This window comes from Boleophthalmus pectinirostris, unplaced genomic scaffold (genome assembly GCF_026225935.1).
Source record: "Boleophthalmus pectinirostris isolate CB_2022bp ecotype Guang Dong unplaced genomic scaffold, ASM2622593v1 HiC_scaffold_12, whole genome shotgun sequence".
Taxonomy (NCBI): Eukaryota; Metazoa; Chordata; class Actinopteri; order Gobiiformes; family Gobiidae; genus Boleophthalmus; species Boleophthalmus pectinirostris.
The window spans coordinates 27,456,327-27,469,204 of record NW_026571018.1 but is presented as its reverse complement, the minus strand read 5'-3'; the positions used below and the strand labels follow the sequence as shown (position 1 = coordinate 27,469,204).

The window sequence follows — 12,878 nt, the reverse complement described above, 5'->3', positions numbered from 1 at the left end:
GTTACATAGACGGAGTAACTTTTTAGTTGTGGATCCGTTATTGCTCGGCCTAGAATGCTCCACGATGACATTACATAGCTCTACTTTACATTTATTAAATTACAAGTGCATTTATAGCTCAAAAGTGCCTAGAAAAACAGGCATTCTGACTGTGAGCGGGATTGCCTCCCCACAGATCTGACTGTAACTTGGTCTGGTTTGCTTACCATGAGGATAGAAAGGTTTAATACCATACTGTGAAACATTCCAGACAAAGCGATAACATCTGCATGGATAAATGTATTTGACCCTCCGCCAGAAAAGTAACACAATGCACCTTTAAGTGTACTCAAATTCCTTTTACAGTGTTGTATTTTTATTTTCTAATTGTGTAGTCTTTTTTTTTTTTTCTTAGCGTGTGTATGATCTCTTCCATGTGAACTCTCCAGCTTCGTTCAGACTCTGGTTAATGTTTTGATTCTGGGGGCGCTTCATCCCAGCAAATTTCCTCTTTCTAAAAGATGCTAAAGTGTTGGTGCGGTTCCTCTGCTCTCCCGTGGGGCCAATCCAAAACCCTACATCTTTCTCTCCTCCTTTCAGGAAATCCACCACAGCTCTGAAATAATCCAGAACAGCAATATGGCTCCAGTTCATGTCTTCAGGCTGATTATTACTGTTTTGGATGGTGAACCCACAGTGCCCCCCTGTCTCAGTGATGAGCAGCATGAAGTAAGGGTTATTCTGGAAAAGGCTGAGAGGGAGAGCGCAGACAGGGGGCAGCAGTGGGTCGTCCTGGCTGCAGATACAAAGCACAGGTATTGCCACCTCATCAGCGTCTCTTAGAGGCTCATTCCTCTCCCAGTAACTGCCCCAGTCCTCAGTGGGATGGGCGCGGTCCTTCAGCTCCCAGGCCACAGAGGGGGCCAGTCCCCATGGCTCCTCATACTGGTGATGATTACAGAAAAGTCTCTCCTCAAACTCTTTAAGGGATGAAGATTTGAGGACATGATCCACATCCAGTATTCTTCTGAAAGAACTTGCATATCTTAAAGACAAAAGACAATCATAGATTTTAGCTCAATTAAAGAAGTCATACACTACCTTTATGACAACAACGCTGCACTATAACCAGTGATGGGGAGTAACAGATTACATGTACCTGAGTTACGTAATCAGAGTACAAATTATGAGTAACTGTATTCAGTTACAGTTACTTTTTCAGTGAGTGGTAATTGGATTACAGTTACTTTGTTGAAATAAATGGATCACACGACAGTATTTTCCTGTTTTCACATTTTGGGCTATATCTTTTTTTTTTGGCAATTCCACTCATTGCCGGACACTAAACCAGGACTAAATTAGGATTGAACCAGGACTAAAACCAGGTCTAAAACAGGGCTAAAATCAGGTCTAAACCAGTCTAAACTAGATCTAAACTGGGGCTAAAACCAGGTCTAAACTAGATCAAAACCAAGTCTAAATTAGATCTAAACCAGGTCTAAATTAGATCTAAACCAGGTCTAAAACAGGACTAAAACAGGATTCAACAGGACTAAACCAGGCTGCGTGGATCGTGTCTCCTCCTCTTCTATCAATAATATTTTTAATACGGTTAAGTAAAGACTTGGCTTTTTATTGTCTTTAGCAGATAAAACATCTGAACATGTGAAGATTTCCTCGTCTTTGCTGCTCTACAGCTAATCAAGTAATCCAAAGTATTCAGATTACATTACTCACTTTAAGTAATTTAATGGATTACGTTACAAACTACATTTTGGAGTATGTAATCTGTAATCTGTAGGGGAATACATTTTAAAAGTAACTTTCCCAACACTGACTATAACTCTAATGTTCAATAGTAGCAGCATCAGTCCATGGGCCGTCTCTCAGAGACATAAATGAATACTTGTTGCAGAAAGTTTCAAATTCTAGTAATCTAATGTAATCTCAACTAGAAGGTTTTTATAATGTTATATTTGCTAACAAATCACCTGCGAAGCTGCTGTTTGCGGTGATACAGCATCCCCCAGTGGTACAGAGGGGGAAAGGCAGTCTCAAACCACACCTGTCCAAGAAGGACAGGAGAGATGGCAGCAGCAGCAGTTAGGCGCGAACTGGAGCCTCTCTCTCCTAAATATGACAGAAGAGTCCCAGAGCCAGAGCCCTCACTGACTGCCAACAGCACAGAGGATGGGTAACGACTGTGAATGTATGCCACCGCCTGGAAGAGAGGGCACATGACAGCCAAGATACACAGAGACACATGTCATGACATGAGTCAAAACCAAATAACCATTTTGGTAAAAAAAAAAAAAAAAAAAAAAAAAAAAAAGAAAGAAAAAATGGCAAACCAGAGTGATGCTAAAACAATTACAGTCCAGTTTTAAAGTTGAAGCAGTACCTGCTCTAGGTCAGCTGGGTCTCCAAACTCTGAGAGCCTGGTGGTGGTCAGTGGGCAGCCTGCTGTCCCACGATGGTGAAAGACCACCACATAAAAGCCCTGAGCAGTGGCAGAAAGGCATAGGGACTTTAGGTGAGGACTCAGACCTCCCCAGTGTTCTGGGAGCAGCAGCAGGACTGGCGAGGGACTCCTCCTAACACCAGAATCACTGACTCCTGACCCTATGGCCCAGTCCAGAGCGACTATGCCCCCATCTTTTAGTAACAAGTGGTCCCGAGTAAATTGTAGCCCTAGTGCATGTGCTCCACACAGCAGGGCCTGGACAGTCTGGAGGTGGGGGTCTCCTTTGGGCCACGAGGCAAGTGTGGTCCTGGACAAAACGGTGCAGTGACGCAGCAGGTACTGGGCCAGAGTACTAGGTTTACACATGAACTGGGTCTTAGTGCAGACACTTACAGGAGAGGCTTTGTCCAAGGGTAAGTGTAGGATCAGACAGAATCCCCTCCACAGAGTCCACCCCACGGCTTCAAGTGTCCGTCCCGTCCAAGCACTGACAGAACTCCGACGCCCAAAAACCAACAGCCCTAAGAGCAACAGAGAGGGCAGAAGGCAGAACAGACACTCCCACAAAAACAAAGTCATGTTTAAATCCACCAGATCAAGAGGCAACATTAAGATATCTCACAATGTCTGTTTAATAAATCATTTACTACAAGTTCAGAATCTGAGTAAACACTACGTAGAGTAACTCTAGTCTTTGACCTCGGTGTGTGCATTTCTCTATCCCATGCTACAAACTATTGCTATTGTTTTAAGTGTAATGAATTTTGCCACAGATAAATCACATGGCCTCTCCTGTCTACCAGTTTTACTCATTAGTAGGACTAACATTAGATTTTCTTAATGTTTCTTGTATTATTAAAAACATAATATTGATTCATAATATTGTATGTATGGGATGAAATGAAGGCATTAAAGGTGCTGTATATCCAAATTTTAACAGATATTTTTGTGTTTAGTAGTATAATACATTTGGTTGCCATGGTTAGTTGAGTTTCAGTTTGCCTGAGAGTTTCATAAAGCCACCAGCAGCCAAATGTTATTTAATGATGCACCACAAGATAACATGACATCATACATTAAGGTATTTAATCCCAATCTGTTTTGACTGTCTGACCAATTTGAGAAAACAATAGATATAAAACATTTAGATTTAACCATGCTCCTACTTCCTACAAACAGCTTATCTCTCAGTTTGACGTATAATGTGTGAATGTGTGGACTCGTGAACACTGATTGTAAAATCAAATGCAATGAATGGTATGTGCTCACCCTTATTTGTTTCTTTCTTTTTATATATCAATGTTTTTCCACTGAATTGTTCAACAAGTTTAACCAGTCTCTTATGACATCACCCAGTTTAGACCCAAATTGAGGTGAACAATAGAATCATTCTAACAGCCATCACCAGCCAAAGTAAGTAGCTATTAGTTAGTTTGTTTGGTTTTTTTAATTATTATTATTTAATTGATATGGTCATAGCTATTACATTGGAATGTTTTTAGAATATTTAAAACTTTTAAATTATCTTATGCAAATTCAAGGAAGAGTAAAATCTAAGTGAAAATGCTCAAAAGCCTCCATCATTTTCAGATAACACTATGGTAAAAAAGTCTTCTTTACATCACTTTTCTTGCCTTGGACCACAGTATACATAGAATTAACACTGCATTAAAGTGGTTATTTTGAATTTTGCAGTGGTATAGTTCACAAAAATTAAAGGAACAGTGTATTCTCTTATTGCGTTTATCTAAGGAACAACACAATAAGGCTAAGACTAAAAAAACAACTAACTAAGTTAGTTTATCTTATAATGGCTACATTTGGTAAGTCGTTCTCTTTTAATTTTACAAGAATAAAGTCGGAATCAAAGTAAAGACGTGATTTTATCAAGATTTAGGCGCTGACATGAATGACAAAATGCAGAAGAGCAATTCGCCACCACCAGAGTAAAATTTACTGTAATATTTTACTGTTTTATGCATTTGTTTTTACTCCATTGTTTTTATTTATGCTTTTTATTGTATTAAATTTTAGATTGCTCATTTCTGCAGTACTTTGGAAACAGTCTTTGTTTATTAAATGTGTTATAGAAATAAAGTGGATTGGAAGCTGATGAAAGAATAGGGCTTATTTGATTTAAAAGCTTAAATAAAAACCTATGTACGATGGATGTAGGACTTTATATTGCTGGTCATTCAAACAAAATGAGAAATGTGGTCTGCAATCGGCGCCAGTCTATTCCAGTCTGCGTTCAGTTTAATTTTGTTTAACTGCCATCTCTCTGCTTCTACGCATCAATTACAAACTGTTGATCTTCATAAAGTTACATCTTTACTATGACTACAACTTCATTCTTGTACAATTACAACTTTATTCTCATAAAATTATGACTTTATTATAAAAAAAAAATAATAATAATAACTTTATTCTCATAAAATTGTAACATAATGTAGAAATGTTATGACTTTTTTCTCAATACGCCAGCAAAATAATATATTTTTTAACATGACCCTTATACTCCATCCTATGTTTCAGTGTACTCTGCAACATTATGTAACACTACTAGTATCTGGTTAGTGGACATGCTTTGGAGACTAACCTCCTTTAAAAAGGATTCAAACTTGTGTTATACACTATTTTAGCTCCATTCTTATCATGCTACTATTTTAGGTTGAGGAAGATAATAACGAATAGGCTGTCTACCATTGTTTTCACAGAAAAAAAGTGGGAGCATGATGTCTGGACTGTTGTTATTGAGTGTGTTGCTTATAACAACGGGAGTTAGAGGATTCAAACTGGATCAAGACAGTGATTCTAAGAGTCACTGGGAAATCACTGAACAGGCCATTTTAGACGTCACCGCACGGGCCTGCCATGCTCTGGCCCTGGAGGAGGGCAGGGAATTCACATTTCCGGTAAACAATCTAACTGTTTAATCATTGTAACGTGTAAAGTAGAAACAATTCCAAGGTTTTGTTTTTTGTTTTGTTTTTTTAATTGCAGGCAACACTGACAGCAGAGTCTCTCCTTGAAGCATGTGCAGCTACAAGTTCAGCCAGGAACTTTGCCATAAATAAATTTTATATCAAGGGTTTTAATGCTTTAGTCAATGTTGATTATGCCCTATCTGCAAGCCACCATTTTGACGATGAAAGTTTTGACAAAGGAAAGGAGCTGATTACAGATGGATTGTACACAGTAAAAGCCAACATCAAGAGAGGAAACTATGCTGCAGCAAGATCTAAACTTGGAGAAATTTTACACACTTTACAGGTTAGATTTATTTCAGGCTAATACATTTCATTTTCAGTTACATTTGTTATATCAGTTAAATATAGATATTTTGAATATGATACAATCAGACTACTAACGGCTCTTAACAGGATTTCTATAGTCACAGCAACTGGATAGAAATGGGCAACGATTTGCCAAACAAAAATTTGATTAAGAAAGATGCCACATTGGAGACTGCAGCAGGTATGCAGCAAAAATTATAAAAGACACTTAAGTAGTACAACTCCCCTCTAGAAAACCATCTGAAAATGACTTTATAATTTTTTAGCCAAAAACAGACCAACCTGCCGTAACTGCACTGAAAACTGTACCAACAACATTTTGGAAGATATTCTCAAGGAAAACCTTTTGACTTCTGCCTACTTCTCCCCATTTCCCTTAAATAACAAGCCAACAGGTAACTTATGTACTAGTTACATATACTAGTGCTTAGTAAATATCACCTAATAGCATTTTTATTTAAAAATATGTAGAATTATTTTTTTACAAAATGCTTTTCACAGGGAAATGTAGCCACGGAGATAGTAAGGACAATACAAGGCACAGCGATGCCACAGGTGGAATAAACAAGGACAGTGTGAAATCCAGCCATGGACATCTGCACATTAAAGCAGCACAAGTAGCAACAGCCGCCACCTCTGAGCTACTGGATGACGTGCTTGCCGCAGTTGGGCATAAAGACTTTTTACGGTATGAAACAGTACGCCGTGCAAAATATCTAAGAAAACTGAATAAAACTCTTGAGCCTTTTAGTATACATTAGAGTAGAATACCACACAGTTTGCTCAGTACATGCAACTGTTTGGGTCAGATGATACTTTATAAATAATTATGATAATTTCTTTCTCTCAGTATGATGATGGGGGTCAGCCCAGGTAAAGCTTTAAGTTTTGTGATTGACACAACAGGGAGTATGGGATTTGTCATTGAAGCAGTCAAGTTTTCTATGTCGGCAATAATAAACAACCTCGTGGGAACTGCAAACGAGCCTTCGGTTTATGTTCTTGTCACCTTTAATGACCCAGGTAAAGTAATTTCACTTTTAATAGTGTTAATAAGTCTTTAAAACTTGATACATTCTTTGTGACTTTGTTATGAATCAGAATTTGGACCAGTCATAAAGACCCCAAACCTATCGATATTTAAAAATGCTATTGACAAACTGTCTGCATCTGGTGGTGGAGATGAGCCTGAACTGTCTCTATCAGGATTACAGGTATTTAAGAATGTGATTTTTTTTGTATCATTCTGCAACACAGTAAAATCACAATTTAAAACTGCTATGCTGCAGCTGGCTCTCAATGCTGTTCCTTTTGGCTCTGAGATTTATGTCTTCACTGATGCAACTGCTAAAGATAAGACGCTGAAAAACTCAATAATCACACTAATAGAAAGAAAACAGTGTGTGGTAAGTAGAAGCCTCTTTTTAATTTCACCTTAATATGAAGAAATAAAGGCGTAACTGAAATTGTTATAAACAGTTTCATATCTGTCTTATCTTCTTTCAGGTAAATTTTTTAATAAGTAAAACAGACCTACAAGAACCAATTTACACGGATGTGGCTAAGGCTTCAGGAGGACAACTTGTAAAAGTGTCAAAATACAGTTCTTATCCAGTCATCCAAGTCTTTTTAAATGCTCATTCCTCTAATTTGGTATTATAGCCTGAAAATGTACAGCATAAAACAAACAAAAACACCTTTATCCCATTTAATTGTTACAGTTTACTCTTCTAGGTGACCCTTTTGCAAGCAACCAGAAACCAGTCAGAAAACTTCACTTTCTCTGTGGGAAAAAACGACACCAACCTCCGTGTTACTATAACTGGGACAAACACCTTCACACTTATCAGCCCTTCTGGTAAACTGCTACTTCAATAAAACGCTTTTCAATTAAAGTATATACCTGTATGTAGCCTGACTAGCAATCTGGTTTGCTCAATATACACTAGAGACAGAAAATCAGTCAGGTGCAAGAATGTGCACATGAGCCCAGGCACCTGCTCCTTTGACTTAAACAGCCACGTGGTCAGCACATTTTTAGGTTTAATATTTGCCCCATGAAGATAGCAGATGTGTTAAATTTGTTTATTAAAACACTCAGTTTCATAATAGCCTCTGCTGTTTCTCTTTCTCTCTCTCCTTTTGTCTCTCACTTCCTCATGTGGATCTGTCCTGTCCCAGCTTCCAGACTCCACCTGTCCACCTTAAACAGCTCATAGCTCCAAATCAAAGACTGAAAGAACAGTTTAGTTCATTCTACACCATCTAAGCTTTTAGCCACTTTTTATTTTTTTACAATCTGCTTCATATTCACAATGTTAAAAATAATAATACATCTGTAGATTCATTAGCACCATCTATCGCTGCAAAGCGTGACACATTTCTTTTTAAAGATCTGTTGAATTGTCTCATAAAAGCAACATAACACGTGATCTAGGTGTGTGGACAAAAGTTTTGTGTTAATTTGTGTGGAGTGTTTGTCGACAGTCAAGTGTGAGGCTGCAGCTCAGAGACAGTGGGTGCGCTCAGTGCACTGGAGAGCAGGACAGAACGTGGAGGGAGCAGAGGGCTGGGGCTCCACACAGAACCACTGACACAGGAGGTGGATCAGTATTTCTAAAACTGAAGTTCATGACATACGTTTTGAATTTTGGAGAGAAGTTGGCTATAATAGTGAGCCCTTTGTTCTGTATCAGACAAAAAAATTGAATTTTCTCACCTAAAACACCCCAGATTACATGAAATTAGATTTATTTAATAAAAAATCTCTCGGGGGGAGGAGACCCAGCGGTGTTCCTTTTTTGCTTGGTCTCTCTCTTTTTTGTAATATTCATCTTGTTCCCTCAGCTCATTTACACCTATGCACAAAGTTTTGCTGCTACACATCAGCAGGGTCATGCCTAAAAGTTATTTCTAAAAAATCTGATTTGTTTACTTTAAAAACTGGATAAGTTCATTTTGAGCCACATGGAAAAGTGCCTTTTTTTTTTTTTTTTTTTTGGTGGAGCATCTGCCCCTCAAAATGTCTGTGCACTTGCCTGGTCAGGTGTTGCTCAGGGAGGTTGGATTTCATGGGTTAATGTGCAGTGTAGGTGGTATCACAATTTGTTAGGCAAAGCATATTGTTTGCTACAGCACTTATTTCTGTGTTGAATTACCTGGATGAATGAATATCATGGATATATTTTAGGAACATTAAATGAACCGCTGGCCACAACACAGGTGGGAAACCTTTTGGAGTTAAAGTTGAGCACTGAAGAGGGGCAGTGGGAAATAAGGATAACATCCTCAGACCCTTACACCTTAAAGATCACAGGTAAGAGTTTTATTGACTTTGGGGATATTTTACAAAATGTATTTTGATTGTGATGTTTACTTTTCTTTCCATTTAAGCTCAAAGTTCAAATGACTTCTTCTTTAGCTTTATGAAGCCATCACAAGTACGCTCTGATGGCTATGTAGTCAACATCCACAAGCCATCAGCAAGTAAGTATTAATACTAATTTGATGAAAAATAGAAACACAATCAATTTAGGTTTCGGGTTATAATACTGTTACACTATGTACTAAATATGCACTAATAATTTGTGATGATTAATTGATTTTAAATGTATACACACTCAAACATACTACTTTTTCTATAGTGCTCCCTGGTACCTTGATGGTGGTGCTCTTTGGGACTGACACAACAACACTGAAAGATGTGTATCTTGTAAAGTCATCTGGGTCTGGACAGGTGAAAGGCAACATTACAGGACAGGAAAATAATGAATACTTAGTTGAGTTTGATGAACTCCTATTTGAGGAGTTTACTGTGCAAGTGGAGCTGCAGAGAGGCTCTAGCTCTAGACTGACCAGATCCACCTCAGGGATTTTCCAACGGCAATCAAATGTCAACATCAAAGCCTCATTTTTCACTGTTACCACTGTAAGTACAGTTAATATACTTGACTACTTTCACTCAATGCACAAATATTCCTTTGCAGCATAGTAATAATAAAGCCATTAAACCATAATTTAGACCTACATTGAATGTAAACCTGCTGTCTTCGTTCTTTATAGAGTATAGAAGACACTGTAAGTGAACCAGGCTCAACTCACGTCGCAAATATCACCATTTCAAACCATCGAATAGAAGGGGAAAAAGAAGAAGAATTCACCATCAGTGCAACAAATACCCAAAACTTTGAAATGATTTCCCCGCCTACCATCAAGGTGTTAAAAGGGAGCAGTGCTACTTTCACAGTTCAAACAATAATTCCCAACACCACAGAGTTTGCCACTGAGGTTACACAGACTGTGATGGCTGTAGCTCCTGATGCCCTGGAATTCAACTATGCAGTGACAACTTATACTGTCATCAAAAATGTAAATAACTTCATACCTTTGTATCTTTTTTGGTAGAAATTAACTGTCATTAATTTATTAGCTACATAATGTTCAACAGCACTATCACTAGTCCACTGTAGTTCCATTGCATCTTTAATAGAAGGTATCTTTAGACACAGAAGTTCACACAACACGTTATATTATAATAAGAGGAAAAAATATAAATTGCAATAATAAGTTCTGAATAAGTAGCAAAACTAGCAAGAGACTAGTGTCAAATTAGGAATGATTATAAAAATGTATATGTTCAAGTAAAAATAAAATAAAATAGAAATGAGAAATAAAAATATCTCAGCAAGAGGTTGTAAGGAAAACAGTACAAAGATGATATGGACATTTAACAGCTCATAGGGTTGTCTGTTACATAATGGTGAGTTGTTGTACAGTTGTATGAAGTATGGTATGAATGTAATCCAAGGTTTAATTTAATCTCTTAATTCTTCTCTTAGGTGATGGATATTCAGGCTCCTGAGTTCGAGCTGCTCACTCCTCAACCACATTGCCCAGACGTCAACAGTTCCATTTGCCAGTACTCAATTCGAGTGACTGACAACACACGTATTGAAACAATTTATGAACAAGAAGGCAATAGGAGATGGGAAACCCTTGGAAATGAAACTGTTGTGTCCTATAATGACTCCTGCTGCAGTCCTATGGTTGAAATATTGGCTGTGGATGGTGTGGGCAATGTTGGGAAGTTTAAGTACAATGCTTCAATGAGTACTACGACCACAACTACTTCTCCTACCCTATCAACGACTATGCAATCAACAACAAAGACAACAAGGCCTACAACTACAACTACACAAGCAACTCCTCCCACACAAAAACCTACAACTACAACTACACAATCAACTCCTCCCACACAAAAACCTACAACTACAACTACACAATCAACTCCTCCCACACAAAAACCTACAACTAAACTACAATCAATCAACTCCTCCCACACAAAAACCTACAACTACAACTACACAATCAACTCCTCCCACACAAAAACCTACAACTACAACTACACAATCAACTCCTCCCACACAAAAACCTACAACTACAACTACACAATCAACTCCTCCCACACAAAAACCTACAACTACAACTACACAATCAACTCCTCCCACACAAAAACCTACAACTACAACTACACAATCAACTCCTCCCACACAAAAATCTACAACTACAAAAGCGAATCTTTTTTATTTGTTTTTTTTATTATTATTATTATTTTTATTTTTTTTATTTTGTCTTCCCTGCTGCCGCCGTCACCGCCGCCACTGCCGCCACCGCAATGACCCCTCACCAAACTAAATAAATAAAAATAACATTAATTATGAATTAATAAACACACACATACACATTCATACATATTCACTCGCTCACATACACCCATACACACACCAAATGTAGGATACACATTATCTTGTTTCTTGTATTACAATTAAATTGCAGCCTTGCTGTTACTCTTTCCATTTCCATCACATCTTTAATCCTTTCCCACCAGTTTTCTTTAGTAGGAGGTTGTGGTTTTAGCCAGGACACCGTTATAATTATTATTATTTTTTTGCTAATGTACTTAATATTAAAATAATTTTCCTATTTTTTGAAGACATACTGGTTGGTACAATATTCAATTTAAATAACTAATCTAAATTTATTTTTTCCTTACAAATACTTTCAATGTTCTTTTTTACATTGATCCAATAGTCTCTGATTAAAGGTTGTATGGAGGATTTTTTTTTTTGTTTCAAATTGTCAATGATAGCATTATAGAGATGCAGTAGCCTTGTAATTATGATGACCAAAAAAAAGAGAATAAAAATTCATCAACTCTGGACGTGGTGGGGCTAAACATTTGCCAATAGATAACGACACTGCCTCGTTATCTGTGAGCTGACAGGCTGTCAATCAATCTCCCTACGTTTCTAGCGTAACTGACTTGCCTGCGCGCCTGCCGGTTACGTGGTTTACGTACGCCTGTCACGCAGTCCACAGACGCAAGCCGCACAGACGCTGTTTACTCCACCAACGCAACGGTTCTTAGCGGCTTTTTTGACCTATATCTTCCTCTCAGCACAAAGTTTGTTGCAATGGCGACAAGAATCCAGGAGCAGTTTAGCCGCAAAAGAAAGTCCGTTTTTGAGGTCGCTGAAAGAAGAAGACAAGGGGAAAAGCAGCGAAGCCAAACTAAGGTGATTCTTGTAGATTCATTCCAGCGATGGCGCGACTGAAGCAGACGCAGGGTCTAAAGACTGACGCATTGGTCCACAAATTACTCCTGGACAGGTCACTTCTGCTTATTATGAAAACGTACTTTATTTCTAAGAGCTAGTCAAACGTTTTTCAGGACACGAAAGCGATATCCTATGTCTGAAAGCGTAATTTTCAAGGCAAAGAAAGAGTCCGCTTGCTGCTGCGTGTTGTAGCTAGTTCATTCGCACTGAATCTCCGCGCAGCCTTCTCTCTGCTCCCCTTTTCTGCTCCTCTCCCCGCTGCCCGATCCGCTTTCTTCCCCCCGCTCCTCACTTCTCCACCTTGCCTAACCAACACTGTAGTTAGTTGTTTACAAGTCATGTGCAGCGCACCGGCTGTAAACAAACCTGTTTCTGGCGTAACGAGGAGGCAGGAGGAGGCGTTTCTACGTAGGGAGCTGTAGGGGAGGGGGGGTGGTTTCACGCATGCGCAACATTTGAAAAAGGACAAAGTCGCTGGATTTCTCGTTCCTTGGAAAATCCTCTATACAACCTTTAAGGGAC

The 12,878-nt window shown here is 38.5% G+C and overlaps 2 protein-coding genes across 2 annotated transcripts; one reads left to right on the top strand and one right to left on the bottom strand.

Annotated features, from left to right (window-relative positions):
* Positions 1–136: 136 nt before the first annotated feature.
* On the bottom strand, positions 137–3,022 carry LOC110158535 (protein ABHD15). The gene is made up of 3 exons (XM_055148864.1): positions 2,381–3,022; positions 1,971–2,200; positions 137–1,024 (listed from the first exon to the last, which is right to left on the bottom strand). The coding sequence occupies exons 1-3, from the start codon at positions 3,020–3,022 to the stop codon at positions 391–393; spliced, it is 1,506 nt and encodes a 501-aa protein (XP_055004839.1). The 3' UTR covers positions 137–390.
* A 777-nt stretch (positions 3,023–3,799) lies between these two features.
* LOC110158433 (von Willebrand factor A domain-containing protein 7-like) lies at positions 3,800–11,840 on the top strand. The gene is made up of 17 exons (XM_020922920.2): positions 3,800–3,856; positions 5,161–5,358; positions 5,447–5,716; positions 5,827–5,920; positions 6,006–6,134; positions 6,241–6,427; positions 6,590–6,762; positions 6,841–6,953; positions 7,029–7,145; positions 7,246–7,392; positions 7,474–7,597; positions 8,930–9,055; positions 9,133–9,225; positions 9,384–9,667; positions 9,802–10,107; positions 10,578–11,310; positions 11,830–11,840. Exons 2-17 carry the CDS (start codon positions 5,176–5,178, stop codon positions 11,838–11,840), a joined length of 3,090 nt encoding a protein of 1,029 aa, XP_020778579.2. The 5' UTR covers positions 3,800–3,856; positions 5,161–5,175.
* Positions 11,841–12,878: the final 1,038 nt, after the last annotated feature.